The sequence below is a fragment of the Hippopotamus amphibius genome, chromosome 1, assembly GCF_030028045.1.
Source record: "Hippopotamus amphibius kiboko isolate mHipAmp2 chromosome 1, mHipAmp2.hap2, whole genome shotgun sequence".
Classification (NCBI taxonomy): Eukaryota; Metazoa; Chordata; class Mammalia; order Artiodactyla; family Hippopotamidae; genus Hippopotamus; species Hippopotamus amphibius.
The window spans coordinates 132333337-132360664 of record NC_080186.1 but is presented as its reverse complement, the minus strand read 5'-3'; the positions used below and the strand labels follow the sequence as shown (position 1 = coordinate 132360664).

Sequence of the window (27328 nt, the reverse complement as noted above, 5' to 3'; positions counted from 1 at the left end):
AACCAAACAGACACCCAAAGTAAAACAACACAGAAAACAAGGCCAAGTGGAGAAAGCCCATACAACCTATCTTCCCAAGTTGACTGTAACTAAAAATTCTAGACAAAATGCAAAAACAGCTAGTTGAGGGCTCTGAGAACTGTGAGGGGAAGGGCAGCTGAGGAAGAGCAAGTATCATACTGCATACACTGCAGTGAGGGGTAAGAATCTGGAGACAGGATCCATATGGGGTGAGTTTACCCTTCTTTGTGTTTGCTGTTTTCTCATTTCCTTGTTTTGTGGTCTTGACCCAAAGGCAGGTCCAGATCATGGAGTGGCACCGTGAAATAGCAGCACAGGCAGCTACCGTCTAAGAAACCCGTCCTTCTGGACAGAAAGGCTGGAAAAAGAATCCTTGGGGGCCAAAGAATGTGTGAAAGACCCTATTTTCTTTTTCTCTTTTCTCACACACCTTTCATCCAAGGACAAGCCCAGTCATGGAGATGCACTGCAGAGCAGTGGAACAGACAACTAAAATTCTAAGAGAAACCCCATTTTTCTGGCCAAAGGAAAAGGAAGAAGGGGTCCTTGTGGGCAGTAGAGACTTAAAGAAATCCAAAAGAGGAAAGAGCTGGGGAAAAAAAAAAAGGCTCCCCTAATTCTACATAAAACCCACACAACACATGACTTGGGCTTGCCCTTAAATAGTGCATGCACAGGACAGAGTGAACTAACAAACACAACAAAGGCTGTAAAAGGCGCCCTGTTATTTAAACTACTACTGAAGTCTCAGACTAAACTCTGAGTAGTGCAAGCCCAAGACAGACCCAAAGCAGCATGGCAAAAAGCAGAAAAGAGATTAGAACCAACCCCCCTAACTAGGTCGACCACCTGCTTAAAAAAATACTCACCCACACATATTCTCCTGAGGATTATAACAGGATCCTTAGACTTTACAATATAACATCCATAACGTACAAGATACAATCCAAAATTACTTGACATTCAAAAGCCATGAAAAGTGATCAATTCTCAGGGGAACAGACAATCAACACATGACAAGCTAGAGACTACCCAAATGTTGTCATGCTCAAAGATTTCAAAGCAGTTATTGTAACTATACTCCATGAAGTAAAGATAAACACACTTGATATGAATGAAAAGAGAGAAGTTCTCAGTAGAGAAACAGAAACTATAAAATACAATATTTGAAATCTTAAAATTCACTCAATGGGGGAAAATAGCAGAATAGAGATGAAAAATTCAGTCAACCTGAAGACAGACCAATAGAGATTAACCAGAAAAGAGAGGGAAAAGAGACTGGAAAAAATCAAAAGATCTAATATTTATGTAATTAGGGTCTCAGAAGGAGAGGAAAAAGAAATTGGTGCAGAAAAAAAATTTGAAAAAATGGCCAAAACTTCTGAAATCTGGTGAAAGGCATGTATTCAACAGATTCAAAAAGCTCAGTGAAAGACTTCTTAGACATGACATCAAAAGTATGAGCCATAAAAGAAAACACTGGCAAACTAGATTGGACAAATTAAAATCTTCTGGTCTACTTAAGATATTGAGAAAATGAAAAGTCATAGAAGGGAAGAAAATATTTGCAAAACATATCTTAAAAAGACGTGCATCCATAATATATAAAGAGCTCTTGAAACCCAATAATATGAAAACAAAGAACCCCTTTTAAAATTGGACAAAGGATCGGAATAGAAACTTCACCAGTGAATATACAGATGGCAAATAAGCATGTGAAAAGATGCTCATTACCACTGATCACCGGAGAAACGAAACTTTAAACCAAAATGAGATATGTCTAAAAACCTATTCAAATGATTAACATCCAAAAGAAAAAACCCTGAGACTACTAAGGATGCGGACAAGGAGGCAGAACAAAAGGAGTTCTCTTACACTGTTGATGGGAATGCAAAATGGTATACAGCCTCTTGAAAAAAACAGTGGGCAGTTTCTTAACAAGTAAAACATACATTTACCATAAGAGTTAGCAACCCCACTCCCAGGTTTTTATCCAAGTGAAGTGAAAATTTATGTTCCCCAAAAACGTGCATGTGTATGTTTACAGTAGCTTTATTCACAATGGTGAAAAGCCGTAAACACAAATGTCCTTCAGTAGGAAAGTGGATAAGCACACTGTGGTGCAACCACAGAACAGAATGCTACTCAGCAATAAAAGGAATCAACTATTGTTACGGACAACAATGCAGAAGAATCTCAAATGCACAATGCTAAGTATAAAAAGCCAGACTCAAAAGGCTACACACTGTGTGAGTCCATTTACAGGACACTCTCAAAAAGGCAAAATTATAGGGAGAGAAAAAAAGATCAGTGGTTGTCAGGACCTAGGGGGAAAAATGGGTAAACACAAAGGAGCAGGACAAAGGAGTTTGGGGGATGCCAGAACTATTCTGGATCTTGAGAATTATGGTTACGGTTGCACAATTCTTTGTGCTTATCAAAACTCACAGAACTTTATGCCAAAAAGAGTGTATGTAAATTATAACTAAAAGTAAAAATTCCCACCATGTTTTCTTAAATATGAGAAAATATGCTACAAACAATGTGAAACAAAATCTGTTAGAGCTGTTAAACATTAAACACTGAGAAAAGATCCAGTTTATCTACTATTGAAAAGTAAATAAAAACAATATAAATTGCTCTCTCATTCTTTTGTGCTATCAACTGAGCCTTTCACAGAAACCATAAAAGGTAATGACTTTGATTATATGCAAGTTAGCAACACTTCTGCCAGCTAGCAAAGTAATCAAGAGCCCTGTGATACTGAGATATTTTCTACTTGCACCTAAATACAGAATACAGAAAGTGAATGTGCTTGGAGAAGGGTAAGGTGTGAGAAGATCCAGGGGTCTATTGTTAGTAGAGGGAAATGCTCTGGCCCTAGTTCTTTAGAACCACGCAGACAGCTGCCAAGATCGAGTGGAACAGATAAAAACCAATCAGGAGGAAATGGAGAGATTGTTACATCTAGCTTCTAACATGTAACCACAACTCTAAAAATAACACATACAAAACGCAGTCATTCACCTTAATAGAATTATCTCGTAGGCCACTGATAATTTTTTCATCATCATACTGTAAACAGTAGACACCTTTACTATTTTCAGAGCGGCACTGAATCCTCTGCAAGTTGTGTCGTCCACACCGCCAGTTAGATTCTATAGTCTAAAGGAAAAAGGAGGCAACAGATGAGTTTTTGTGAATCAACTATTCTATTAGGGTTCAGACTTTGGCGTTCCAGAAACAGCATACCACTGATACTCCATCTTGGTTTGCATAACTGTCTGTGGATAGGAATCACACCCTTTTCCAAGTAAGACATTAGCCCAACAATATTTTTCCTCAAACATTCTCTGCCCGTCTGGCAACTATCACAGGATTTCCAATGAGTTTGGGTTGGGTTTGAAAAAAATGGCCTAGACAGAATTCGGTATGTTTCAAGAATGCCATGTGCACCCAAAACATACAAATAAATAGCAATTCACTGGGTCACTCTAATGCCAATTAAAATATTTGGCAGAAGACCACCACTAACAGTAAGCATATACTAACGATCTGTGTATCCACCCAAAGCCCTGATTGTCTTGAGCACTGAGAAAAGATATTGACAACTACTACATGCCAACTACTGTAGAAAGAATGTTGTTATACAGTTTTAATAAGCTCCTTTAGAATAAGAATGGCACATTTCAGCCCTGGATTCTCATTCTTTCATCATTCATACAACACTTACTGAGATGCTAGTATATTCCAGGTACTGACTGTGCCAGGCACGGGGATGAAAAGATTGACAGGAAGCACACTGCTTTCAAAGGACGCAACTGCAATGCCCAGGCACACAGTAATTAGAATTGGATATACTCTAATCATATGTTTATTTGGTTAAATGATCCATGCATTGCATTAACCCTAGAAGAAAGTTCCTGTTACTTCCCTTTTACAAACAAGGAAACAGAGTTTGCCAGAGGCCACAAAACTGGTAATTGGATGAGTTGGAAATCACACGCAGTTCTTCCTGACTGACATGGCTTTTCTACTAAAATATGCAGTGTCTACAAAGAAAGTATAGCCCTAGCTATTGGGGCAGTGAACACAGAACCGAAAAAGATCAGTAACAACTCCAGATAAAATATCAGTGCCAAATGAGTGATTAAACACTGTAAGCGCAGGACCAGTGGGCAGAGTTTAATGAGGAAGTGGTCATGCTCAGACACTAGAAGACCTAACCTCTGGTAGCAGGTGTCAGGGATTCTCAGGATCAGAAGGTACAATGTTTGCACTAACAACCAAAGTATAAATTCCTGATCCTTGAATTTAGGGGACAGTAGGGACTACAATAATTGGCTATACCTTAGAGTTCAGGATCCAGTTCAAAAGACATTATCTGAGTAGCTAATTAACTGAGTAGCTAAAACTTTAATTAGTTGCTTTAGTGAAGAAAGGAGATAAATCTCATCTTTATTCACAATAAGCACTTTATTACCAGTGCTTATTGCGAATAAGCACTAGTCTGACATCTAACAAACCATATTTCCTCTTATTTTGAGGGCAACATGCTTCTGTATGCTCTAAAAATGTTACAATGTACTGAATGTGTTGCCAGGTACCATGCTTCCATAACACTATGCTGTGTGTTTTATAGAGTTAACTTAATCATCACAACTCTGAAATCAAAATTATTGTCCTCATTTTACAGAAAAAGAAATGGAGGATTGGAGACACTGATACATATATACTTAAAAAGGAAAATGTTTCCTCATTGTGGCCTCAGTACTTAGCACAGGCACCTGGAAATACAAGCTCTGCCCTCAAAGAGTTCCCATACATAGCCTTGAGAGAGGGCAAGATCACATATTTCCAACACCCAGGGGATGCAAAGAGGTGCCATGAGCGAGAAATAGCTCATCTGTCCATCTGCTACCAAATCAGAGCTTCTTAGTAGCAGCAGCATCTCTACTGAGTTTGTAAAATGTCAGACATAAAACCACATTTCAAAAACAAAACCCAAACAAACAACAAAACCAAACCAAAAATTTACCCCCCTGTGGCTACCGCTATCCAGGTAGACAATAGATCTGTCTGTATAAGTAACTTCTTGAAAAGGGATCCAGAATATAAAGAATTTCTTAAATTAGACTCAATGCTTGGAATCACTGAGAGAAAGCATGTATTTTTAGAGAGTGACTGAGCCACCCCAGCATGCAGAGCACACCAGGAAAACGCTGACTCAGGAGGCAGACCTACTGGCAACAAGTCTTATTCATGGCCAGTGACTCCTGGCAGTGGTTACCAACGTTCAGGCCACACCCTGGGGGCACAGGGGGTTGCTGCTGAATGTGACTCCATGTAAACCCAAAGTATCACAAAGATGAATACATAACCTGTCTTATCAATATACATGGTGTTATTTTCATAATTCATATCACCGTTCTTAGTTTTAAAACACACGACTGCTTTAAAATATTATTGAATTAGTAAGTAGTTTGCTACTTTGTACATTTCATTGAACAGGAAAAGCACATTTATTTACTATCTCATGGGAGTTTGAAAAAGAATTTTTTTTTTTAACTTTGGTATGGGAATCCCCACACGGAAAATAATTTCCTATGTGCTCTCCCACTACCCTAAAATGTTTTCTAGAACCCAATGACTTGCTTGTAATCTATTACTGTACCTAAAGCCCTTGAGGACATAGCAGAGAGAAGCTGGGTGAAGCAACATGATCAGCCTGTGATACACCCATCCCCTGAGATGTCTGGACAGAGAACACTACCCAGCATAAAAGGCCAAGCCATACCCTGTATTTCCAACCTTCAAACAAGAGCCAGAGGCCAGGACCTCTCAAAAGCTCTGCTAGATAACGAGCTTTCATTCTAAGTCAAGCAGAAGTTAGGAAATGGCTTAGCTTCTCAACACTTACAAAGAGCCTAATTTTCTAAAATACATTTCTGAATTTTAAAAGAAAAACCTTACCAAATTAATTTTGATGGGTCATTTTAGAAGTTCCCATCTAGGGCTGTTTTTATTAAAAATTATTAGGTTCCTGAATCCCAAAACAAGCAGAGTTTGCTTCAAAATGCCAGGAAAGGGACACTAAATGAGATCAGGGAGCCAATTGCTTTGTTACACACCAACCCCGTGTAATTCCTAAGACTTCACTCTTCTCAGTTCTCAAGGCCACCCACAAAAGAAAGCAACACTTCCTGCTGACTGTGCCTGCCCAAAATACTACCTACCACCATATTTGACGACCTCAACTCTTGTTAGAATGCTTATATAAGCCAGGTCTTTTTCAGAAAAACTAGACCTTTAAAAATGGAAGGCAGTCCATTGTGGTAGAAAATACCTAGGTCAATTAGCAGCTTTCGCAAATGACTTGGACTGTTCGAGTTGCAGTTCCCTCTCTGTAAAAATGGAAAAGATATATATACTTTCTCAAATATGTTGGAAGGATCAAATGAGATTACACACGTAAAGTGTTTATCACAGTGCCTACAAATGGTAGCAGTGATGCTCTTTCTCATTTGTGGAGAACACTGACCAAAAGGAGTAGGCTGTGACCAAAACAAAAATCTCACCAAATTGCCAGGAACTGTTGTCTCAGTCTAGGCTGATCTTCAATGCTGATAGCCCTGAGCCCTCCCCAACCATTCCCAGGAAGAGGCTCAGTCTGCAAATGCAATTCAACAATTGTCTTAACTTCAGCAGCAGGAATACAGCGCATACACAGGTGCACCTCTTTAATGATGCAGATACCTGCCATTTCACTTAGACATCATGTGGTGTGGCTACTGTAGGGGAATATTTCATGTTTTTGAGAAGTTGTAAAATCCCCTTACCCTGTGCAAATTTTCAAAATACTGGGAAAGTAGCCATGATACACAGAGTATACAGCAGCATTTAAATTGGCAATAGAGTGAAAACAGATGTCTGAGTATGAAGGAATAACATTATTTTTAGAAGCCTAAACACAACTGGGTGGGTGGGCAAGTTTCAGCATTTTCTGGGTAGGACAATGTTAATATCAAGTCTGCAAACCACAAAAAAGCTCCCCACTTTCCCTGAATAAAATGTGGTTTATTAAAAGGTGCGATACAACACACCATCATTTTACTAGTGGTCTGTTCCAAGGAGAGTGCTTCAAAGGCTTTAATCCAGTGAATAAAAAAAGGAAAGGGGCATATTACATGAAAGAGTCTGCCACTACTCTGAGATGGCAAAAGAGAAAAATCCAAGTTCAGGACATCAGAACTCTGACTGACTGAGTCTACTGTAATCATACCCATCTCTCTCTTCAGGGACACCTGAGAGCAATGGAAGAGCGAAAAGAGCATGGGCTTGGGGCTAAGAATACTGGTTTTGACAATTTGAGGACTAAATTAAATCACTGTGGCAAAGCACCTAACAGTAACCTCATCATTAATAATAATGGTGATGGTGATGATGGTCGCGATTACGACTCTAGATAGCACAGGAGATACGCCGGCTTCTTTTAGGGCTGTGCCTCAGGTTTTCCCTTCTCAATTCAGTGGCACTCTAAACTCTCTCCCTCCCACCTTCTCTCCCTTCCCCTCTCCGTGCACGTGCGTGCGTGCGTGCGTGCGTGCGTGCGTGCGTGTGTGTGTGTGTGTGTGTGTGTCAAGAACACCCATGAGAGATGAACCTTTGCAGAAAGCTAAGAATTCTAATTCTCTCCAGACTTCATCTCTCACATTCTCATTTCCTGAATAATAGGGGTTGGCCACACTAAGCCAGGTTCCCTACTTTTTTCTTAAAAATTAGCCAATTTCTGTTGGGTCAGTGTGGAAGCGCAAGGTCATCTGCTTGTCAGAATCAAATATGGGAATGGACAGATGATAGGAGCCAGCACACAAACTAGAGCTGTCAAGGAAGAGCAAGAAGGAGAGAAAGCAAAAGGTGCTGTGAACTGGCAACCTTGCAAAGTATACGAGAAAAACCACAGAGACTCTAAGGCTGTGTATGGGCAACCAGGCAGGGGGACAAAAACATCCACTTGCCGTTCAGGGTGTAATTTATCTTCTGGCAATAGGCTTAAAACCCTCTAAAGCACAAGCTTTGCAGTACATGGACTAAAACAAGGCCAACTGATCTTATCTTAACTCATACCCTTTTTGCAACTAAGAGTTAAGGACACTGAGTACTCACGTAATTGGAGAAAGATGAGAAGATCACCTTGAAAAGTCTGCAGGCATTTAACAACATACCTCTTTCTCCTTCACTTCTGGAATTTTCTACTTTGAAAATGACAAACAACAACACTAAGCCTAGAGCTGGACAGACTTCAGTTAAAATCCCTTCTCTTCTACTTAACGATGTAGGAAGTTCTAAAATTTTTCATAGTCTCAGTTTCCCCTCCTTACAGATGAGGATAATAGATATCTTGTTTTAAGAATTAAATGCAATCAACAGTCTATGTAAGTCACACAACATAGTTCATAAGTATACTGCAAGGGCTCAAAAGAGGGTACGTATAATTATTACAGGGTTGAGGGTTTTGTACCAGCCACATGGGTAACAGCCAAGCCCATGAGTCTCTCATTTGTTTGATCCATGGATTACGACACAACTCTCTACTTTGTGTGTCCACCCAGGACAGAATAAACATACTTGCAAAACAGAGGTAAAGAACTCTATTTTGATGAAGTACCAGTGATCTATAGGGCAAAAAAAAAATTTGTTATTAAGTGCAGAAGAATATAAGGTTGATCACAGACTCAACTACTCACTAGCTGTGTGATCATGGGCAAGCTATTTAACCTGGTGAGCCTCAGGTTCCTCAACTTTACATACGGGCAGGGCCTACCTTCTCAAGTACTGTCCAGAGTGTTCAATGAGAACACGCACTACAAAATGCTTAAAGTATCTAGGACAAGTAAACACTCTGTATGTCGTATATTATTTTTATTATTATTACTATGAGTGAAAGTACCAAAGTATAAAACATCATCCCTTACACTAAGAGATCTAGCCCACAAAAATCTGGAGGAGACTCTTGTGGCCAATGAGTGGGTTTTCCTAAACCACACTTTAAGAACCACTGGGTAGACCACCATGATGCAGAGGTTTTATGTCAAATAGGGTTTTCCCCCATAGCTCTATTTTCCCTCACATCTGCCTCCTCTACTAACTCTAAAATATTATTTCAGCCTGAGGAAATGGTTATGTTAGGTGGTGTCACATAGTGTCATGCCACAGAAAACTGAGTTCAGACTGTTGATTATAACAGTACTCATGGGAATTAAATAAAATATGTCACCAAATCTTCAACTTGATCAGAGTTCTTCCAGAGTTCCTATTTATTAATGACTGACCTTAGACATCATCCTTCTTATAATAAAGGACTTGCTAAAATTATTCAAGGAAATTTGGAGATACTTTACAAAGAATAAAAGAGAAAAAAGTAAAGTAATGTTTCTAAGATCTATGCATAAGCAGTGTCTTTGTAAAACTACATAAGGGTAAAAAGACAAGCCCTCTAACCTGAAACACACACACACCAACCTAAGGGTTCAAGTTAACACTAAGTCTCCGCTACTAAACACTGTAGGAGCAATTTATTCTAAGTTTTGACCTGCCAATGGATCAATTAAGTCTTAAACTTTAGGATTTGTCTGGCAGAAGTTTTAAATCATTTAACCTTCCCTAAAAGGTTACTTTATAGCTCATTTTAGGGAATAGAATATTTTAAGACAAGGGCTTGTATTTGAAATAATGATATTGCAGTCACATTCAGATTGACCGTTACCCAAGCGATTCCATTAGTTCACATCTGCGTTGAAAAGAAGGCTGGGGGGGGGGGGGGGGTCCAAAAAAAACACGTTTCTCCATTAACGAATTTTGGCACAATAACTTTTATGTCTATCACCTGGGGGCAAGGATTACTTCACGTTTGGGAAACTGAGTATGACTTTATGGGTGCTACAGCATTGCCTAGCAAAGGCTGAACTTTTTTGCCAAGGAGGAAATAGTGAAGTAACCAAGAGCTGCCAAGAACACATGTGAAAGAGTTAATGAGAAATGCCTGTGCATGTCTTTCTTGGTTCAAGGAAAAGGGCTAAATAGTAAAACTGAACTAATTAGAACACATGAACAATATCAAACATCTCCAATGTTTCTCATCAAGTTCACAGAGTTTTATTGGTCTGGGGAAGTTATGCTCAAATCCAAAATGGTCCACGAGCATAATCTGCTCTATAAAAACCACTTAACTATTGCTTAGAATCATATTTGAGTCCTTTTAATGAAAAAGCATGGGAAATTAACAGAGGAAACTGAGACTGCGCCTTCTCTAGTTCTCAAGGAATGGCTCAAAACTGAAAAACTAGGCTTACCTGAAAAAATGGGCCTTGGATTTTGGAAATTTTATCAAATTAAAATAAAAAGTTAATTTTGGATTAAGATTTTAATTAACTGGCAGCCTTGCAGAAGCATTTCCTGTTTTAGAAAATTTAGATGATTTTTTACAAAAAAGGCACTAACGACTGAAGAATAGCTACAGATTACACATTGATTGTGACATATTTGCTCCAAGACTTCAACTTAAGAAAAAAAAAAAAAAAAAAAAAAGACTAGTTCTATGATTTTGGATCAACGGAACACTAAGACAACATAAAAAAGTTAAGAACAAGACACAGCCCATAAAACAGATAAATCATAAAATTACCTCTATATCCTGGATAATCTTTGGGTATAATGACCTATAAAATGAATTGGGAGGGCCATCTGTTGGTCTGTTTTTAAACAGGTACTGATCCCTGGCAAATAAAAACAAACAGATGTTACATTTTCGCACATAAAAGGGCAAATTTTATTTAAACATGGTGCTTACAAAGATGTATCTTTCAAGTCTTCTGACTTGCATTGAGCTTTAACAGTTCAAAAGCAGGATTTCTGACAATTAAATGTACATGTTAGGTGCAAGTTTACTTCAACTTAACAGTTCTTTAGTTTGATCCTAACCTTTTATTTTCTGAATACCCAATACAATCTAGTCTTTCATTCTACAGTTCAATAAAAAGTGTTAATGTAGCTTTGTGAAAAATCTAACTTAGTGCATAACAAACTTCTTCCCATAAAGAAAACACAGCCCTAACCATCACTCACACCACCACCTATCCTAGCTGTGGCACTCTCTTTCTCCATGCTAACTGGACCAGATTGCTGATGTGTACAGAGCTATAAAGCTGTATTTCAGATAATGGGTTGTCTCTGAAAAATCCTGCCTGCTGTACCTTCCATCTTCAACCAGGATCAATATCTAATAGCAAAATAGCATTATTTGACTTATGTTTTCCTTTTTCTTGTCTATCTTTTGGTAATGGTATCATTACCTAAGGAAAATGTGAAAGTAAAAGCATAAACACACAGCTTTGAAAAGCCAAACTGCTCGCTCAAACTGTATAATACAACCTAACAATTAATATAAAGGAAAGATGCATCAGAAGGGGTTATTCTGATAGCTTTAACTCTTTGCCACTCCCCAACTCTTGACCACTCATCTCTTCCCACTTGTTTAAAATAGGCTGACACATTTGGCAAGTATAACTGCATTTTTAGTAATCAAACTGACCCTAGGTCAAAGAAACTTTTTTCAAGGGAACAAGCAACCTAAATACTTACCACCCTCTTCTTTCGGAAAGCCCCTTCCATAGAGGGTCAGTGCGCACCATTCGTTCAATCAGCTTCTTCCAAAGCATTCCTTCGGAGATCACTCGCTGCCATTCTTTACACACCAGCTCTGCTGCACACAGAGACCTGGCATCCAGGTAGGAAAGAATGTTTTCTGCTATGTGATCTAAGCCTTGCTCTACAAAATAGAAAAGGCAATGAAGGAATAGGAAGGGAGATGGAAATGTACCAGTTACCGTTTCCTTAAAGATAAGAGGAATAAAGAAATCCTGAACCAGGAAACATACCTGAGTAATAGCAAGAGTTCTGCAGATATACAAGTACATGAGTACATAAACATATACACTGCTTTTTGGTTCTGATTTTTTAAGATAAAACAATTAATGGTACCAGTTTCTATGTGTAAAAGCCAACCCTGGACAGTTCTATATTTGTCAGATATTAGAATAAAAAATTTATCTTCATTTTCTTTTACACAACTCTATGAGGTAACGACACCCCAAACTTTACAGACGAGGCAGAAAGAGGTAAAAGGAATCAAGGTTTCACAACTATAGCGTAGTGAAGCCAAGACTGGACTCTGATCTCTTGCTCCAAAGTTTGCTTTCTTTCCCCTCTGATTTACTGTTTCTTGTAACAAATCACCCTATTAATCCATGACCTATGTGAATCCCCTGGGGCTAAGGAGACAAAAACATAAAACACTGACTTATCCAAAAAAGTTTATGAAAAGTTAAATGACAATCCAAGAATTAATTAAGTCAGGTGTACTTAGACGTATTTTTGTCAATCATTCCTCCATCTCTTCTTATGGAGGTAAAATCCTCAAAACCATGAACCACATGCCTAAAAATTTTAGACGCTTAAGAGGTTTATCCTACACGATGCAAGTATCCTCTCCAAGACAACCAAGATTCAGCCTTTGCCTGATATTCACAAAGCTAAGAAGATCACTATGGGCAATGCTGTTGCCACCTGCACACTCCCATCCTGTGGTTCTGGGTATGTCCTCTGCAGCTACAAGGAATAAAGCTCAGCCCCAGGCCTCCTCTGTGTTGGGATGAGAACACTAAACACACAGTCAGAAAATTCCAACTTCAAGTCTAGGTTCACCACCTCGTTCTATGACATGAAACAAATACTTAAACAATACTGAAACATCCCTGCCTCTTGGTTTTTTACCATGTAATATGGTAATGGCCATTAACAACTGTCTTTTCCTACACTATCTGTATGAATTTAAAAAGTTTTATGAAAAGATTTTAAAGACAATAAAGTACCATTCAAGGTCAATATTTGTTCTCTTTTTCCAACATACATAGAAGCAGTACAGTCATATTAACTTGGCAGGGTATAGGTAAATCATTAAACTTTCAGAACTTCAAATTCCTCATCCGTACAAAACGGGGATAATAATCTCTGCCTTATTTTGAAAATATCACAATGAAATGATGCATAAACAATGCTTTACAAACTAAGGTTTTTTCCAGCTCTAAGAAAGACTATTTACACTGTTGATTACAGTTCACAGGCCCTTCATATACTAGTTCTACTCTACACTAGGTCTAATACCCAAGTTATGATCTGATAGTGAAGACGAAGGACACTGGGACCACCACCTTTTCTTGCACATGTCATTATATCAGAATTAAAGCAGTCAAAGGCTACACTGCTTTCATCTAACAGTCATATCACAGCAGACTCCTAAGATGGTAGTAAGCTGGATTAAAATCTCAGGCCCTGCCCCTCAAAACATCTATTAAAACAATTTCCCCTAATTCTGTATTTGTATGGGTAATATAGAAAGGGAGGGCAGCTTCACGCAGAAGTCTATAGTTTATCCTCACTATAATTCACCTTCAAAGCTTTAACTGACTCTTCCATTTCAGCCTCTACAATTCTGATTCTGTCATCCAGAAGACTGGATGTTCCACACCAGATCTGCATGACTGGAAAATGTAGCAAGTCTTTATTCCAAGTTGTTGGCAAACATGTTAAATGGGTCAGAACCAAGGACAGCACCCATGATTCTACATTTCCCTTCAGCCTATCATACATCCTTTCATTAAATACTCCCAAGGTACCAACACTGAGCCATCAATTCTTTAATCATCTGGATTTTATACTACTATTATCCAGCCCATATCTCTCCATTCAGTCCTCAAGGATATTTGGGGAAACTCTGCACCATGAAGACACTACCATCTTTATTTATGTTCTGACTTGCTAGTCTCATAACTTTACCCAAGAAGGGAATCGGGTGAATTTGGTATGGTTACTCTTTGTGTTCCCCTGCTGATGCGTACTACCTGAAGTTGGTATTGCAATTTTTTGTTTACAACTTGACACGAGCTGCACTGTATCCCTTTTAAACATATATAACCCGTGTTCATTATAGAAAAACTATAAAATGCCTATAAGCAAATATCTTTAAATCCCTAAATCCCACGTCTCAGAGATAAAAGGCTTTTTAACATTCTGTATACTATATCCTTCTAGGCTTACACACCCCTACATAGTCTTTTCAACAGCTAATTATCTTTCGATAATCCATCTGAGAATTAGGCTAGAAGGGAATATCAAATTCAATACCCAGTAGCCCCCAAATACACCTTCTCCAGTTCTTAAACCCAGGAAATCTGCTGCTCGATCATCTCTGGGTACTATCATGCAGGACTACCAAACACAGCTGTACAAGTTGTATGTACACAACTGTCTGCAGGAGCTCTGCCCACCGGTTTTCAATGACTTCTCAATGCTCCACAATTCTGAAAAGCATAACCTTAGGTTCTGTCATTATCCTGGCACACATTTTTAGGTCTACTTGTTACAGGAGCTATGTGTTTCTTAAATATCTTCATATCTTTCTTGGACTACAACTTTTCTATCCTTTCTAGTTTTAAAACCATTATTCTCAGTGGGGAAATAAAAAAGGATAAGTTAAGTGAGGAGTGAAAACATGCTGTTTCTTTCTATTACCACTACACCATCTATTTCAAGTACACCATGCCTTCATCCTTCATGCTACTGCTCCAAATAGTTGATTATTTTATTTGTTTTTAACTCTCCCAGATTATTTAACCGTTTTGGACAATTTCACATTATTCAGGGCTTGGCCTTCTTGATACCATTCTCAAAGGTTCAGGCTACCTTTGTGTGTATCTCCATGCCCCTTTCTTCCATCTTCTGCCCAAAGTGTATTTAAAATCAGGGGAATCCATGGCTAATCACATGGGGTTCTACTTGTGCCTCTCCATTGACAGGACTGACAAATTAATAATCAGAACTTCAAATTTCAGAATCTCTCTACCCTCTTCAATCATATTTTCTTTTACAGTCTTTAGCCATGGCCTAATAAACTTAGCTCTTCTCTGAATTTTTCTAATTCTGGGATACTTATCTGACTATCTTCTAGTGACTACACTTAATACTAGTCACTTTTCAAGGTTTATGTTAATTCCAATCACTAACCAAATATTCCTAATTGGTTATAAACACACCGCTAACCAATTCCCCTCTCAAATCCTCTGCTGAGAGGAAACGAATAGATAGGAATACATCATACAGCTGGCTTTTCAGGCCTCAACGGCTGCCACATCCCCATGGTCTATATATGAACTGGGAAAGCTGCATCCAAATCTCCCACCTGGTTGGGTGGTCTATGAGCTGGTTCTCAGAAGCCTGTGTGGTTACACTTGAATCACTTAGGGTTACTGATCTGAGAAACAACAGCAGCAAAAACAGACTCCTAAATATTCTCCTGATCTACTGAATCAGAATCTCTAAATGGTGGGGCCCAGGAATCTATATTCTTAAGAATTACCACCAGATAATTCTCACGTGCTGGAAACTACTGCTTTAGAGCAATAATATCCCTTTCAGTCTTCACTGATTTCCCCTCACCTCAATATCTCACACCACTGGGCTATCAATGAGATTCTGCACAAGGAAACTCATTACTAGACACATACTTCCTACTCTTTCAAATGCCACTGGTCCAATTTGGCAACATCTCTGTGAAATCTATGAGATTTGATTTATTTCCTTTTGTTAATACTTTAAATTCATTTCATCCTTCTGGGGGTTTTAGTCTCTTGCAAAATGCATTGGCTGTAGAGCAATATAACCTGGGCTGAAGCAAATTAGTTCTCCTTTTTGGATCTCAGTCTTCCGTAAAATAGAAATGATATTAAATGCCTAAGATGGATTATCTCATATAACCTGCATGATAACCCTCTGAGATAGGCTATCAATAGCCTCATTTTATAGGGAAGGAACTTCCTAACCTCGTTGGGAAGGCTACTAAGAGGAGGTTATTCAGAAGCCAGATACAGAGCAGGTTCTCGAGATACGTCAGTCTCTCTTCTTCCCTCTTCCAGAAATCACCTTAGCTGATATCACTGGTCAAGGAAGCTAAGCAGTATTCCCCTTCCTTGCGATTTTCTGCAGAGAAAATATGACACACCTCTCCTAACAAATCGCTAAGTCCTCACTAATAGCTTTGAGTAAATCTCACACCCCTTAAATATTTAAAGAAGAATAAGAATCACACAACCTCTATTTGGGCACCTTGGAATAGCTACCCCTAGGAGCCATGCAGACCTTGTAACTTTCTGGTTTCAAGATTATTCAGAACAAAGACGTTACTGAATAAGGTGGTCCATTTGCCTGGGCTAAAAACTGCTCTGAGGTGTTAAAACTAAGCATTTTCTTAAGTGTCAATGTCTGGCTCTCATTTACTCTATCGTGCTGAGACTCCCCCATCTCCCACCACCACCCCCCTTCCCAAGGCAATAAGAGGACACATTACAGCCTCAGAAAATGAGTCCAGAATACTGCACACACAGTGCCGAAGAAGTGCTGCTGTTGCTAGTTATAGGCACCAGATGATGGTCTGGAAATTTTTCAATAATAAATTTAAACAATTAAAAGGCAAAATTTTCAAAGCTCAATATGTAAATAACACTGTACCAAAATGAAACTCAAATGTGCAATGTCAGTTCAATGCCCTTGACTATAGCCAGTTTTAAGACAGCTGCTTAGATTCATGCAATTACAGAAACTTTTATTTTAGAAACACATTTCAAAGAGCAGCTGCAAAGAAATTTCCTTCCCCACCCACCCCTGCTGTACCTTCCCCCTCCCTAGTCACAGATCTAGTTGTAAAAATCTGAAGTTAGAAACTTTCTTTCCTGACAGCATCAGTCTGTCAGTGGATGCCTTTAACTTGGAACATAGTGACCTAAGGATTCAGAGAAATGAAGTAAAATAATGCTCAGGTCAAAAAGTCCATCATTTTGTTATGCCAACAAAGTGGCGCACACACCTACCTAAATGATGTCAGGATGAATCAATTCGGAAATCAGTGGGTGAATAATTAAAACTTCCTGGCAGTAAATCGTATTACCCCTGGAGAAGCAGGTGTTTCCTGCCTCTCTGGGCTTTTTTTTTTTTTTTTTTTTAAACTGCCATCCTCAGAATACCCACCAGATGCCAGGCATACTGTATATATTCTCTTTAATCTTCACAATATCCTATAAAGTATTATTATTATTCCGACGCAGATAAGGAAACTGAGGCTCCAAAAAGTGAGCTCACATTAACTATTAGGTGCAGGGGCTGGGATTCAAATGGAGGGGCTGTCAAATCCAACACCCATGGGCTTTCCACTCTGACATACTGGATCTCTGGCCCTGCATCCAGCCTAAAGCCTACAGTCTGCTTCTTCCACATCTCCCAAAACCACTGATCTAATCTCTGTCACATTTACGGTCCATAATGGGTTATCATCCTTACTTGGGGATGAGACAAAGGAAAAAACCATGGCCAGGAAGCTAAGTGTTTTTAAAATTCTTAATTGCTTAGACACCTCAACAAACAGATCACCAATGCTTATCATCTTTTTTGAAGTACAATCTGTCTCTACTTCAAATGGTATAAATTTTCCCTTTAACAACAGTTCTTACAAACCACAAACTTAGCCTGCAGAAATTGACATTGCAGACTAAACATTTACCATGATTTTTAGAAAAGCATATCATAATTATCACTTTTTCCACTGAACCAAAAGGAGCCAGAGACCACAAACATTTTCCATTTTCCCTATACTGACAGGTACGATATTCACAGTAAGCATTAAAAAGTCAAAACTATAGACCATTTTATATAGAATTAATGGTTTTCACAATCAAAAGAAGTCTTAAGTTGACTGTCAGTTTCAACAAAGTAAAAATTCAAACTCAGGATCATCTACAGTAAAAGTTAAACACCAAACTAGAATAATGATTAGTAAGTTGCTCCACACACTATTAAATCTAAGTATGAACAAACACATGGACTTGTTTCTCCGCTAATGCTCTTAAGGCAAGGTCTGTGCTAAGGAACTAATGCCAGATTTAATCCAAGTCTACTAGACACTAACTAACACAATCAACTTGGCCAGCTTGTCCCCAGCTATTAGATTCATATGTATGATACATACTGACATATGTATATATGTTCAGATCAAATCCTGTTAAAACAAATAGTATTTTAACAAAAATATTTCCATGTCCCAGCCAATGGTCCGTTCATTTCATGTAATATTCGATACCACAAAATTCCACTTTAACAGAGATATGGACAATGCCTTAAAATTTGCTGTAATGAAAACTGAATTGTATGCAATTATACTAACCATATTTATATACATAACACATGTTCATCTGTTCTGTCTCTTCTCCAATTCTGTACACTCCCCAAGAGAAGGGGTTGCCTCTGAACTACACTCTGCAAATCAAGAGAACTTCAACAGTGCCACCTTGTGGATATTCTGTAAATATAAGGTGAGTTTCCTGGTACTCTAAATTAATGTTTGAGAGGCAAATCATAAAAAAATAAAAATAAACCAAAACAACAGAAAGCAAAAAGAACAGATTTGCCTGAAAAAAATGGAAGCGTAGCTTCACTTATTTAAAAGCACTTAAGAGGAACAAGTATGATTGTCAACTTTAAAAACTACCCTGTCCACAGATGTAGAGAACAAACATATGGACATCAAGAGGGGAAAGCGGGGAGGGTTGGGGGAGAATGAATTGGGAGATTGGGATTGCCATATATACATTACTGATAAAAAAAAATTATCAAATTGTACACTTTAAATATATGCAGTTTACTGTATGTCAACTGTATCTCAAGAAAACAAAAACAAACTACCCTGTCTTTTCTTGGTGTGAAATGTAGCCTGAGTCCATTGAAAGGCTTGGACGATGGGGGTTTTGAGTTCTGGACTGCACATACACAGGAGCTGCAGCACACGTGCACTCACCTTACTTAAATTCACCTATAATTCTCTCTCTCATACAACTAGAAGCATATCTCTTTCCTTCTCTCCCACTTTCTCTCTCTTATAATTAAAAGTAAATGTTACTGAATTGGATTGTAAACCATGTAGTCTATACTTGGGGCCAGTTTAAGGAATTGTCCAGAGAAATCTTAACTGAAAGTGATTTCAGCTTTTGCACTAACTTTTGAACCAACCCCCACCATCACCAGCACAATCCATAACCAAGATGTATCATCTTAGGCATTTCACCCAATTTCTCTGATCCTTGGCTTCATAATCTACCCAGTGAGAAACAGCACTGAGTGATGGCTAAGATCCCTTTCAGCAATTAAACACTATGATTCTATAAAAAGAGGGTTCGTGTTTTGTTCTTCTAGAAATACTAACTCAAGAAATGAGGAAAATAATGCTACATTTCAGCATAAAAGGAACAGCAGGGTCAAAATTTTCTAAGCTAACTCTCAAACATCCTTGAACACTCCCATTGTAGAAAGTAAATGTACAAGTTCTGGAAGAGGGATTAGAAATTAAAGGCTGGCATGTCACTTTGCAGCCCCAGGGTTCAGATCTGAGACATGAGCCCAGGTCCTGTGTGCTGTGGAAGTACTTAGACTACGGAGTCATGATGCACTGTAAATCACAGACAGGCTAAGAGAGAAGCTGCTCTTTCTTTGAGGAGCCATCCAGAAGCTCTGACAAAAGGTAGGGCTGGTGGCAATGCCACAGGTTTATCCCTGGCTATTCCTAGGCCCACCCTGGCATGGCAGCTGTAACTTCCAGGCTACCCTGACCACATTAGAGGAAAATGTACTGGCCAGCATTCTCACATTCTCTTCAAGAGTGAAATCTATCTTACCTAGAAAATTTAAAAAAAAAAAATTTTTTTTAAAGAGAGAGAAAAGAATTAACGAGTGATCAAAAATCAAAGGGGGATGAACAGGCAGAGCACAGAGGGGTTTTAGAGCAGTGAAACTACTCTGTATGACACTATAATGGTAATACATGCCACCATACATTTGTTAAAAGCCACAGAATGTACAACACCAAGAGTGAACCTTAAAGGCGCTACCCTGGGTGATAATGATGTGTGAGGGTAGGTTCATGTACTGTAACAAACGCACTACTCTCATGTAGGATGTTGATAGCGGGGAGGTGGTGCTGGGGGTGGGGGGGAGATATGGAAACTGTACTTTTTGCTGAATTTTGCTGTGAACCTAAAACTGTTGTAAAAGTAGTCTTTTGTTTTTAATCAAAGTAAACTCAACTGGGGTGTGAGGAGGGAGAGAGAGAGAGAGAGAGAGAGAGAAAAGGAGGAGCAGAACATACTCATGCAGGCCTAGGGTAGTGAGGGAGAGGATGCAGAAATAGGTCTTAAGAAACCTAATAAGACATGTTATCAATTACTCCAATATTTTTCTGCCATTCCCTAACTGTCACTTCAGATATAAATGAACATCTTAAATATGGGGACACTTCTCAAACACTGTAGGAAAAACTGTCCCATATTTAAAAAAAAATACTTATAAAAGGCAAAATGCAGACTGTACAGAGACCACATCAAAATAAAAAGTACAGCATTAATTTATTAATGTAGCAATAGTACTGACCAATGATCAACACTAGTAACCACAGAAACTGCCTAGAGTTCCTAGACAGATGCTAAATTATAACTCCTCTTCAAGTACCATATATTAAAATACAGTATGTGTCCTAAAGAAATGCTGTCTCATACTGTACTCATTCATTCATTTCGCAAACACCTACTCGGCTCCGCCTAGGCTCTTGGGATGGGCATTCTTCCATGTCTCTGCTTTTCAAAAGACAAGCATGGTTACCTGGTAAAGCGGTAATAAAGTCCCGCTGCAACATGGGCTTCAAGTAAGAGTTAATATGTCCATGCTGGTAATGACACATTCGTGAAATAAGGTGTTCCACAAATTCCACTTGATCTGATTCAGACCACTGGTCAAAATATTTAATACACAAGTCTTTTTCTTTTTGATAGTTTCCTTCTGATGGCCTCTTTCTGGAGACGATCACTGATGATGTTCCATTACTTATCTATTTTAGAAAAACAAAAAAGTAATTAGTTTGACAAGGAAAATAAACCTAAATAGCAAATCATCAGAAACATGTTTTTGCCCTGTGTACTGATTCTTAAAATGCCAGTTTTACCCTAAAGTCAAACTCATTCCTTTATTAATTAATTCCAGCAATAATTTAAAGTGTATTCAGGGCCAATGTACTCGAATTAGTCACTAAAGTAAATGACAAACTTAAGAGTTCTTTCTAAAGCTAAATGGTGTCAAATCATCTTCTCCAAAGCTTATTCCAAAACCATGCTGTTATCAGTTATCTAATGTTGGAGATGACCATCTTAGAAAAACTGTGCAACTCGGCAAAGTGGCAACTGATTATTCATGGTTTGTTTTCCTTCCTCAAAGTTGAAAAGTAAAGCTATATTCATCTATGCAAACAGTACCCACACTTGTGCATGCACCGGAGTAACAAAAGAGCTTGTTAGCACACAGACTGCTGGGGCCCACCACGGAGGTTCTGCTCCTGCTGGTCTGGAGTAGAGCCTGAGCACGTCTAACACCTTCCCAGGTGATGCTGATGCTGCCCGTCTAGAGACTGCACTCTGAAAACCACTGGTCTATGTGACGGAGAAACCAGCAAGCAATTCAATCTAAAAACCTTCATTTTACCTAACAGTTTCAATCTCTTCCGTATTATTTCCAGGGCTGCTATTAAACTGCTGACAAAATAGTTTATAGGTGTTCACTCCCTCTTTCAATCACCTACTCAGAAAGTGACCCAAGGTAAATCACATATGCCTGAAAAGTTCCTCATCTTATTTAGTTGGTTTATGGATATCCCACGGACTCCTACACCAATGGTTGCATCTCTCATCAAACCTACATGGTCCCTGCATAAAACCAATATATTTTTTATAAATGGAAACTACATACACTGCATCTGGACAACAATATCCAAAAAAATCTAAATCCCTAGACTGAAGCCACCACTGCTACCGATATTATGAGACTCAGTAATCCCTGTTTACAAACAAAATAACCTCAATACTTTTGTCAAACATTTGCCAAGCCATCTGTCCACCTCTATTCTGAGAGTCCCTTCGTGTGTAACGCTAGAAGAAATAACATATAAGAGAATTCAGAAACTGCAGAGTTGCATCACAAACACCCATTAATTCCACTAGGAGTTCATCTCAGAAGTCTTACTTGGGAACAAACAGGAGCCTTTGTTATCAGTGTATCCCCTAACTTAGAGTGGACTGAATCCATCCCAGAAAGAAGACATCCTTTGTAAATATCTAAAGGAGTCCTTGGCCTTCCTTGGTAAAATCTTTAAAATCTTTCATATCTGAGGAGAGTTCTTAGGTTGACATCTAGAGGTATAAACCTGGAAGGCATTTATCTCCCACCTCATTTATCTTACCACTTCCTTGTCTAGGAACGTTTTCTCCCTTGTAATTTGGGTGAGGGAGAGCTCAATGATACCAGGCACCACCAGGGGGCACCATGGAACAGAGATTTTTGAAGTTGCAGTAAAACACTCTTATCAAACAGAACCAAAACATCAGCATTCAAAGAATGCTGTGGTGAGTATCAGCTAGCATAAGGAGCATCTTTGCTACTTTTAAGCATAAGGAAGTTCATCATAATGTTATAATAAAGAAAATTTAGAAAAAACCACCCAGTTATAGGCAACTGCTTAAAGTGAATTATAATACATCTACACAAAGTACTACAATGCAGCCATTAAAATCAGATTTATAAAGTAAGATTTTAAATAACAAGAGAACATGTTTATGAAATAATATTAAGAACAAAAGAATTTTATATAGCATATGATCACAATAATTTGAGTGAGGGGGAACACACCGAGAAAAAGCAAAGAATATATATGAAAATGTTAAAAGTGCCTAATCTTGAGAGAGAAAGCGATATATATTTTCCTTTCCCTTTTCTTTCTCTATTTTTTATAATAACTTGCCAAAATAATTGCTTTCATAACAGGTTAAATATAATTATGGTAACAACTTGCATTTGTGTACTGCTTGATAATTTACAAAATACTTTCACACCCATTATCTCACTTGATAAGCAAAAGGGTTACTATTTCATTTACTGAAGGGTTCCTGACCATCTAGCTTCCCTAGAGCATTGGTATACCATTAACTAGCCGAGAGAAAGACAGATGAAAAAAACCCTGAAAGCTAAAATGTTAAGAACCACTGTGAATTGAAAAATTAATAGTAAATTAAGAGAATCCTGTTGCAAAATACCAAACGTGAATGAGGGAACAGAAGCCAGTCTGCACACAGTTCCCCCCAAAATAATGGCATGTGCCCAATTCTACAGCACATTTTCCATTTCTATTTCTAACCACCTGCTTGGCCCAGAAAGATCTCCCTGGAATTGCACTGCTTTGTTTCTTTTCATTTCATCGTAAATTTGTTGGGGACACTTTATTCTTGCTAACTAACCCAACTCCTTTGCTTCAAATCAAATGGACCCAGAGAATGGTTTTTTTAAAATCACTATTCTCTTCGGATTTAGATTTCTTTTGCCTTTAATTGTATTTTCATGAAGGGAAAAATTATGTGTACCATAATGGTTGATGAAAACACCAAATCATGAAACTTTATATGCTCTCCACCCTGCACCTTACCAAAACACTGGGGGATTGGGAGGAAAACTGGCGAACTAAAACAGAGCCAGGAGAGACGGAAACTGAATTTAAAAGAAAAAGGCAAACAGGAAATGGGGGAGAAGGGTGACGGTTGGGAGAAAAGGTCAGTGTATACACTGGTATGTGGCATGGTGCCGTTCTGGTGACACAGGACACCACCACTGTCCATCTTTGGCTTAGACAGTGGCCCCACAGACCAAATATCTTGGCTGCAGCCAACTTCAGAATCTTGGTGAAAACTCCGAAATTCTTTACTATTCCTGATGACACTTCCCTAAGGAACAGAAGATAAATCAGGCTGGATTCTGAAACTAGCAAAATTGCACAAAAGAAAACAAAAGTCCTTGGCTCTTAGATTCACTGAGGACAGGAGCTGAGGGAGCATCTTATCTACAGTAAGTCAACTGCTATCTTATCTGTGCGCCGTCATTCCTACCTGCCAAAGAGTATTTTTCTTTGGGGACTCATCTTCATTTTGATCCTCCATAACTGAAGTGTTCTAAGGGGGGAAAAACAGGTTATTTGAATTATGCCGAGTTTTGCAAATCCTAAATAACTACACCAAAATATAATTTTGAAAACCCAACTAGAGTGTACCAACACCAACCCAAGGGCTGTTTGGCTTGTGGCTAACACATGCCATTTTGGGTCAACAGGGGTGTTTTCATCTTCCATAAATCATTACAGTTAGTGGCTGGACAAAAGTAAGCATAAAGTCTTTATTTACGAAGGTTATGTGTGCTTAGAAAACAGGCTAAATTACAGGACTGTGGCTGCAGCTATACCTCAATCATCTCTGTTATTCTTTTAACTTGTGGAAAGAAGACCCAGAGACCCACTAAGTTCCTGATGACTGCACAAAACATTTACTAGAATGTCTGCTATTCAGTAACCCACCCTAGCCATCAGCAATTAGAAGTGACAAAGCCCTGGAAGCCCCCCTGCCTTTCTCTTTCCTCCCCTGATGGCCTTGTTTTCTGGAATGGCTTTGCAATCTCCCCTTAGCAAGCATGGTGGGTGCCCCAACCTTTTCCCTTAAGAGGAGGATGCTGTTAGCCAGTAACAATCTGGCTTGCCTTGGGAATGCATTAGCTTTTGATTTTTGTGTTTACTGCACAAAGAGGCACTGTGTAATTATTCTTTCTGGTGACCTAGTCGCTCAATAGATGCCCATTAACTGGAGATTATACATGATTGGATTTTCCCTTTTGAAGCTCCTACCTAATAGCTAAATGGAAACTTAATGAGAAGGGGAAGCGGGAGAGTTGTGCTCTGAAAGGAATAACAACTCATTTATGGATGGCAGTCTTTCTAAGATTCCTTCCCAAACCTAAAATTCCAAGACTGGGGTACAAAATTTAAACTATAATATTTGTCCCATAGTGTTAGGCAAAAAGATCCTACAGATCTAAGATGTCAGTGTTTACAAGAGCCTGTTTACTGCCTATAGGGGATAAGCCTACCTCTCAAGTTTTCCTTGTTTTCCCTTTATGTTCTTCAAGTTGCAAAACGTTTGGACACATAAAATATTTCCAAACATTCCATGTGAAAATACCCAATATAGGTAGTGGCAGAAGAATCATCACTGGACACGAGTGCTCTGAAGATCTCATAGCAAGCTCTGATCAGAAATGTAGAATGATGTAGTAGGAAAGCCGAAGGCTTTGAAACCAAAGAGAGAAGCTGGAATCCAGATTTGATCACTCACTCACTCACTCACTCAGAGTGTGTGTGTGTGTGTGTGTGTGTGAGAGAGAGAGAAAGAGAGACAGAGAGAGAGAGAGAGAGATCCTGAGCAAGTTGTTCTACCCATGGACACATACAAACCACACAAAGTTGTTGTGGGGATTGAGACTACCAGCACAGTGACTGGTGTATAGTGGGTATTCAAAAACTCTGTCCACACCCTGCTTTGAAGATGCTACTTTCCCCCATCTTCTCAGGCTTTTCTAACCTCAGACTTTGAAAGACTCCAGATGGCTGACTAATAAGGAAAACCCACTGGTTTCCTCCATAAAACCTTATAAGCCTCATAACAGCAACATCTGCAATGGGGAAAGGGAGCAGGAGGGCAGGGCTCCACATGTTAAAGTTGACCATGAGCTAGAAAGGAAGTGTGTCCAAGTGTCCAAAGCAGGTCTAGAGTGGTGGCAGTAATAAATGATCCTGAATGGGAAAGGGATAGGGAAACAAAAGCAGTATTCCTCCCTCCATATAATTTTCCTTTCATTGCTATTTTGAAGGACTTAGGGATTAATAAAGTTGGCAGGTTTCCTTAGGAGAATGAACAAAGTGGGAACAGAGACTCAGTACATCATCTGGGTCTGACTGGTAGTTACAAAGGCATCCTTGCAACGTCCCAGTGTCCTGGGTTCTGAGAGAGTGGCAAGAAGAAAGAATGGCTGGAAACACAGAGGCAAACATGCCAAATGGAAGAGAGATGGGAAGTAAGTTCCCACTCCCTCGTCTCCAGGCTGCCCAGGAAATGTGTGAAGGATGTATATATGCACAGGGTTTTGAACTCAGAACTTTTAAAACATAGGAGCCTGAATCCACCAGAGCTATTCTGACATAAGCTACCTCAATACTTTCCTCACTCAGGGAGGAAACAAAAAGTCAGAAGTTCCTGCAGACTACGTAAGAAACAACTGTCTTTCCAGAAAGAAAATTTAATTCTTCCTTTCAGTCATTCCAAAACAGACAAATGGTGTTTATTTACATAGCTGAGAAGGAAACAACCCCTCTGATAAAAATAGCAACTATCTTCTTAAGGCTTGATAAAAGTGGATAAAGACATACAATTTAGGAAAATTGTATTTAATAGAGTCCTGTGGGGGCTGGAATACATATTTTTTCAATTTCTCTTGTAAAGCCTTCAGGAAAAGATGCCAAAGGGAAAATGCTGCCCTCGAGCTACACTGATCAGAGGATCATTTCCAAAGAGTATTGCAGGTGACACAGATGTTCAGAGAAAAAACGGTCCTGGGGTCTTAATTAAGTTTGAGAAATGCATGCTCATGTGCACACTCTCCCCCCAACCCCCTTCTTCTCCTTCCTTTCCTACACACACACACACACACACACTTCATTAAGATACTAAAGGCTCTGTAACAACTCATAATTTAAAAATCAGGTTAGATTAGTTTAATCCAGCTTTCCCTAATTTGTTGGATATGGCCACCCCTCTTCTACAATCTCTTAGTAAGAGCTCAGCACACCTGCAAACACTGGACTAGGGTAGTAGCATGACATGATTCCTTACTCCTCCCATTTCACTACATGAATACTCTTGGGAGACAAAGAAAATGCCCACTTTCAGTAAACACAATATATACCTTTTCTATCCCTCATTATCTTCAGCAGCCTGCTACATGTGGGGATAAAGAATGGATGGCAAGAATCGAACCAAGAGCCACAGGTTTTTGTTTTTGTTTTTTAAATCACTTTGACTTTTACTCCTTAAAGGTTTAATGGACAAAAGGTCACAAGTTCAAGGGTGAGGTAAGAAAAAGCAATGAGCCTTCCTTCCAGGAGAAAAGGAAGGTGGTTTCCTACATCCAAACTCTCAGATGAAACCATGAGGTAAGCCAATCTGAGAGTTGAAATCCTCTTTAA

The 27328-nt window shown here is 38.9% G+C and overlaps 1 protein-coding gene across 6 annotated transcripts in view; it reads right to left on the bottom strand.

Moving 5' to 3' along the window:
• Positions 1–27328, bottom strand: part of FBXW11 (F-box and WD repeat domain containing 11) — a 122693-nt gene that overhangs the window by 19051 nt on the left and 76314 nt on the right. For 4 of the 6 annotated variants that reach the window (XM_057729164.1, XM_057729182.1, XM_057729174.1 and 1 more), the window contains 5 exons: positions 24150–24212; positions 20830–21055; positions 11662–11848; positions 10706–10796; positions 3049–3186 (listed from right to left, as the gene is read on the bottom strand). In XM_057729164.1, coding sequence (XP_057585147.1) covers positions 3049–3186; positions 10706–10796; positions 11662–11848; positions 20830–21055; positions 24150–24212 — 705 coding nt within the window. The remainder of the gene's footprint in view (positions 1–3048; positions 3187–10705; positions 10797–11661; positions 11849–20829; positions 21056–24149; positions 24213–27328) is intronic. The other 2 variants (XM_057729169.1, XM_057729197.1) reach the window with 1 other exon arrangement.